Source organism: Neomonachus schauinslandi, chromosome X (genome assembly GCF_002201575.2).
Source record: "Neomonachus schauinslandi chromosome X, ASM220157v2, whole genome shotgun sequence".
NCBI classification, from domain to species: Eukaryota; Metazoa; Chordata; class Mammalia; order Carnivora; family Phocidae; genus Neomonachus; species Neomonachus schauinslandi.
In genome coordinates this window covers 121,664,251-121,669,847 of record NC_058419.1, presented here as the reverse complement: position 1 = coordinate 121,669,847, position 5,597 = coordinate 121,664,251, and the positions used below count along the sequence as shown (strand labels likewise).

At 43.8% G+C, this 5,597-nt stretch overlaps 1 protein-coding gene across 1 annotated transcript in view; it reads right to left on the bottom strand.

Moving 5' to 3' along the window:
• Positions 1-334: 334 nt before the first annotated feature.
• Positions 335-5,597, bottom strand: part of PNPLA4 (patatin like phospholipase domain containing 4) — a 27,493-nt gene continuing 22,230 nt past the window's right edge. The window contains 2 exon segments of the mRNA XM_021692927.1: positions 335-522; positions 1,689-1,841. Coding sequence (XP_021548602.1) covers positions 391-522; positions 1,689-1,841 — 285 coding nt within the window. The 3' untranslated portion in view covers positions 335-390.

Here is a 5,597-nt window from a genome sequence, read left to right as displayed (position 1 = left end):
ATGCCAAGCAAACGTGCATGTTTCACATGAAAAGCATGCAGTCACATTCTGAGCAAGGGGAAGGGGCGGCCCTCCTTTTTCAACATCCCATAGTTCACCCAAATTGCTTACCCTTCTAAATTTTCCAAAGGACATGAGTGCTCTCTGAATAGGGACTCCTCATGACCTGTGTGCAACCTTCTTCATGACGCTGCCTAATAAAACACCTCTCATTTCCTTGCTCAGTAAAAATAATCACAAATATTACAAAAACTAGTAATAGAGAATGCCGATAGGTTTGTTTGTTTTTTTTTTTAATGATTTAATTAGAAACCTCCATCAACCACTATGTGGACAAAAAAGGAAAAAAAAAGTATGAAGTCTGTTTTGCATTATCAACTTGTAAGCATTCTATTCAAACCAATTTTCCTTGAGTAAAAACTGAATGGCGTCATCAAACCCATGTTGATAGAGGGATTCCATTTTCCTCTTGCTTGGTGGGAAAAGGGCTTGGCTCAGCCTCACCAAGTTTGCCACGGACAACTACGACAGAAGAACAAATTGAGGCTGTAGGACCTTACAGTTCAGGCAAATGTAACCTAAGATTTCTCATCATAGACACAAATCGTGATTTTGCAAAACCAGTTTGAGGGGCGCCTGGGTGGCTCAGTCGTTAAGCGTCTGCCTTCGGCTCAAGTCACGATCCCAGGCTCCTGGGATCGAGCCCCGCATCATCGGGCTCCCTGCTCGGCGGGAAGCCTGCTTCTCCCTCTCCCGCTCCCCCTGCTTGTGTTCCCTCTCTCGCTGTGTCTCTCTCTGTCAAATAAATAAATAAAATATTTAAAAAAAAAAAAAAACAGTTTGAGAAAATCGAACCTTAAAGGTTTAACTTCAGCCACGGGCGAGCTGAGGGTTTCTCAGCCTCGGGACCGTGGACATCGGGGCCAGATGCTCGTTTGTCGTGGGGGCTGTGTGGTGCATCGCAGGATGCCGAGCAGTGTCCCTCACCCTTACGTACTGGATACCAGTAACACCCTCCGATGTGACAACCACACACATCTCCATCTGTAACTTCACCTCCTGCTGGCGACCACAGGGGGTAGATGTAAGGGAGTCTGTATTTTATGTAACTTACTCAGTCGAGGCCCTAAGTTTTTCTCCCATATTTTGCCATCCTTAACGATCACCATTTTTTTATTTTTTTAATTTTTTTTTAAAGATTTTATTTATTTATTTGAGAGAGAGAGTGAGAGAGAGAAAGAGCACAAGAGCGGGGAGCGGGAGAGGGAGCAGCAGACTCCCTACCGAGCAGGGAGCCCAATGCGGGACTCGATCCCGGGACTCCGGGATCATGACCTGAGCCGAAGGCAGTCGCTTAACCAACTGAGCCACCCAGGCGCCCAGATCACCATTTTTTTAAACAAATAAATGATCCGACTGCAAACTGCACTGAAAACCTGCCATACGTTCCGTGTCCTGAAGGAGTGAAGACAAAGCGAACTTCTCCCAAACAGATAATAGATAGTGAACGGCTTGTGCCCTCACAGCGTATGGGGACCCCCAGGCCCACGTGCATGACATGTGTTGTAAACTAGTAAAAAACCGTACGGCTGACAAGATGCCATTTGTATATATAACTGTCAACGAGCTTCCAAAGTTCTGGCAGTTTTTAGGCGATGATCTTCAACTGTAACGGAACTCTGACTCACCATTATGTCCTGATTGGCGACAGTAACATAGAGATCCAGCTGCCCTCTGTCCCGTGGGGAGATGTCCAGTCGTCCACTGAAGGGCGAGATCGTCACCGTCCGGCCCACGGGCAGGATGGGAAGGCTGTTCGTGAGGCCTCCATCTACCCACTTCTGTGGAAAGAACACCGCTTGTCAGCACATGTCAACGACACACCTCCCACAGGATGATGAGCACAGACTTTTCAACAGGACTCTTTCCTTCTCATAGAATCTGTGCCCTGGCAATGCTCTTAAATGACTATCATCACCAGTCAGATTGGTGAGTTTTGTACAAACCTTTGTACACAAACCATTTACCCATATAATGAGAGCCTCCGAGAATCAGGAAGCTTCTCCACTTGTTTATTTATTGTTTTTTTAAGATTTTATTTATTTAGGGCGCCTGGGTGGCTCAGTTGGTTAGGCGACTGCCTTCGGCTCAGGTCATGATCCCGGAGTCCCTGGATCGAGTCCCGCATCGGGCTCCCTGCTCGGCGGGGAGTCTGCTTCTCCCTCTGACCCTCCCCCCCTCTCATGTGCTCTCTCTCTCATTCTCTCTCTCTCAAATAAATAAATAAAAAATCTTTAAAAAAAAAAAAAAGATTTTATTTATTTATTCATGAGAGACAGAGAGAGGGAGACAGAGGGAGAAGCAGGCCCCCGTGGAGCAGGGAGCCCGACTTGGGGCTCGATCCCAGGACCCTGGGATCATGACCTGAGCCGAAGGCAGACGCTTAACTGACTGAGCCCCGCAGGCGCCCCCTCTCCAGGTGTTTAAAAGCTTTAACTAGATTATTATACATCAACTGTACCTAAATGTTTATGACAACAATGCATACACAAGAAGACATGTAATAAGTTTCGGGCTCATCATTAAATCAAAGTGGAAAGCCACGTTTACTGTTGATACTGAGTAAACCATCCACCATCACAGGACATTTCCATTTTTATTATGAGAACTAGAAGCTGGCATTTTCTGTAGCAAATGCAAAAGTAAGCCAAACAACCCCAAATCCTTCTATTTCCAAAGCGGCACCTGTGTTTAAGACATGAGGTTTTAAAGCCACAAAGAATGGGAAGTACTCTATTTATAAAAACAAAACAAAACAAACCCACTGAACTCAGGTTCTGTGTTTTCAGACCCATACCCAAGGAGACAGATGGACACAGCAGGTTAAGAAAACCTTCTGGAGGCTTCTGTACAATTGTGTGCTGAAAAAGGACAACTAAAGAAACAGGAAGATGATAATCCTTATGCGATCCATTTCAAAAGCAAGAGTCGCAAGCATCTTTGAACGGACAGCATTGACATCATCAGCAGAGACACACACAGACACACACAGAACCGAAGTACGAATTCTCCAAGCTGTATCTGGGATTGGAAATATCCTTCAGTTGATAGAGAAAACACATGGTCCGATAATGGGTGAGAACCCCTCACAAAACAATCTTTAGTGGAGAATTCTGCGATGCTAAGTTTCCCCTGAACATCTGGAATGCAGTGTAGGAGAACCAAAGCTGTTCTGTTCAGCACAAAGACAGGGGGAGGAGGGAGAAACTGGTTAGTATAAAATACCCTGGACTTGGTTAAAACATACATTCATTTTGTTCTAAGGTATCTTTCTTTCTTTCTTTTTTTTTAATGTCTCTTTTTACTCATTTTTATTGCTAAAGCTAGTGACTGAATGATCAGTCCTGCACTGTTTACAATGGCTTTGGCCGTTGTAACTCCCCTCACCCCAAAAGGGAATAAAAGTAAATACATGAAAGGTGAAAGTGTGTTGAAAATTTGAGGGGATTGCATTTTGGTGTTGGAGAAAACAGAATTAGATTGGATTATAATAAACCCGATCTCCATAATTTGCATACTGTCATTCTTTTTCAAAGAACGTAACACACCTTATCATGTAATAACATTCTATGTATTATACACACACATATTCATATCTGTTTGTGTGTGTTTGACACACCCATGTTCCCATGTGTTTGTGTATATATATATGCTTATGGGGACAGTTTAAAATAAGAGAGATTTGCACTGAGAAGGCCTCACAATATCTACTTCCATGCCTCCTTGTCCCAGAGCTTCCTTTTGTTTTGTTTTTCTGATTGCTTTGGGCATGGATACGGATTTCTGGAATATGTTAATACCTAGAGAGGAAAAAAAAAAAAGAAAGAAAACCTTTCAAAATTATCATTCATATTCTCAAAAGACTTTATCACCAATGATGTAAAAATCTGTGTAGTTTTCATCAAGGGAAATTAAAAATATGTACCATGTGTCCTATGAGGTCATCTGACTCAGTCAACTTAAGAGAAAGAAGGGCAATCTGGCTCATCACATTGCAGAGTGTTCTAATTTACCACAGGGTGAATGACTGCCATTTCCGGGAACTGGAAATGCCTTCTCCAAATTTTCCTCACTCTTGTTAGCTTATTCTGATTGGATAAATGATGGTGGAAAACGTACAGCTTATCAAATGACTTGATTAAATTTGCACCATTACCAGCTCCTCTATAACCATAACTCGATACCAGCTCAGATACTCCAAGTGCAGTGCGTCGGACTCCTGATTTATGCTCTCAGGAGGTGTATCATTCCCAAAAACCACATATTCATGCAGGCATGCTGATTCTAGCAAAATCTCTGGAAAAAACAGTAACGGCAGTAAACATTCCTCAACCCCAAATTAAAAGTGGAAATACCTTATATCTAGCGTGGTCTAGTTTAAAAGTCTGCATTTGAAATGATGCTGTCCATGAATTCTCTGGCTGTTTGCTACAGATTTCTGCAAGTCATCTCCTCCTTCCCACCTTGTGGGCAGCATTCTGGAAGCTGCTAACTACCCCCATGAGCGTCTGTGATTCCAGAATCTTCTTTGGGGAGAAAACCAAACTGTGCTGGTTCTTCCCGTGATGGTTTCGTATCACTTCTAAAGGCATAGCGGTAACTGTCACACCTAAACAGGCCAGCTTATGCATGTGTCAGGACTTGTCAAATTTTGCCTAACCCACCAATGTGCTCCGGGAACATACGAAGAACATGCCCCGAGGTTTATGAATTCAGGCAATTCTTGTTACAGAACTAAAGGGGGAAAGCTTCTTAAAGAAAAACCTAAGCAGGTAATCTCTACTATCAGGGCCTGTGAATTCATCCTGGAAGCACCTCAGAGCATCCAATGTGTGCCTGGATTCGTGGTGGACACGGAGATATGTATGTTCGTGAGAAAGACTTGATGCAGGGCTGAATTATCTTCAGGTGTTTTGTTCAGAAAGAAGTGAATACAGAATACTTTGTCAGGAGAATGAATGAGATGTTGAAAGCTATAATTATTGTAAGTATCGTGGCACAGAGCCTAATGGTTTATGAAACAACCGCTCCCATATTACTTGGTTTAATCTCTATGAAAATGCCAGCAGAGAGGAGGATCATGCTAGTATAATCCGTTTTCTCATTTTACAGAAAAGGAAACTGAGGCTTGCGGGGTTCCTTGGTGTCTAGGTTACAGGTTGGCAAACTGCGGCCCACCACCTGCTTTTGTAAATAAAGTTTTATTGGCATAGAGCCGTGCCGCTTTTCCACTACAACAGCAAACTTGAGTAGCTGCGTCAACAGAGACTGGATGTCCCACCATGCCATCTTACCGGGTGCTTCTCGGACATTATCTGCCAACCTCTGCTGCAGAGTATGCAAGCAGAGGGGGTGCAGCTGGTCTTCTCACTTGCGCTCTTCCTTCTCACACACTGTAAAACAGCCATGTGGATCCGAACGGTTTCCTGCGGGGGGGGGGGGGGGGGGGGGGGGGGGGGGGGGGGTAAAAAAGCCCGCAAAAAACACTTTTTTTTTTCAAACGGTATGTGTTTTTTTTTAAAAAGGGGAAAAAGAGT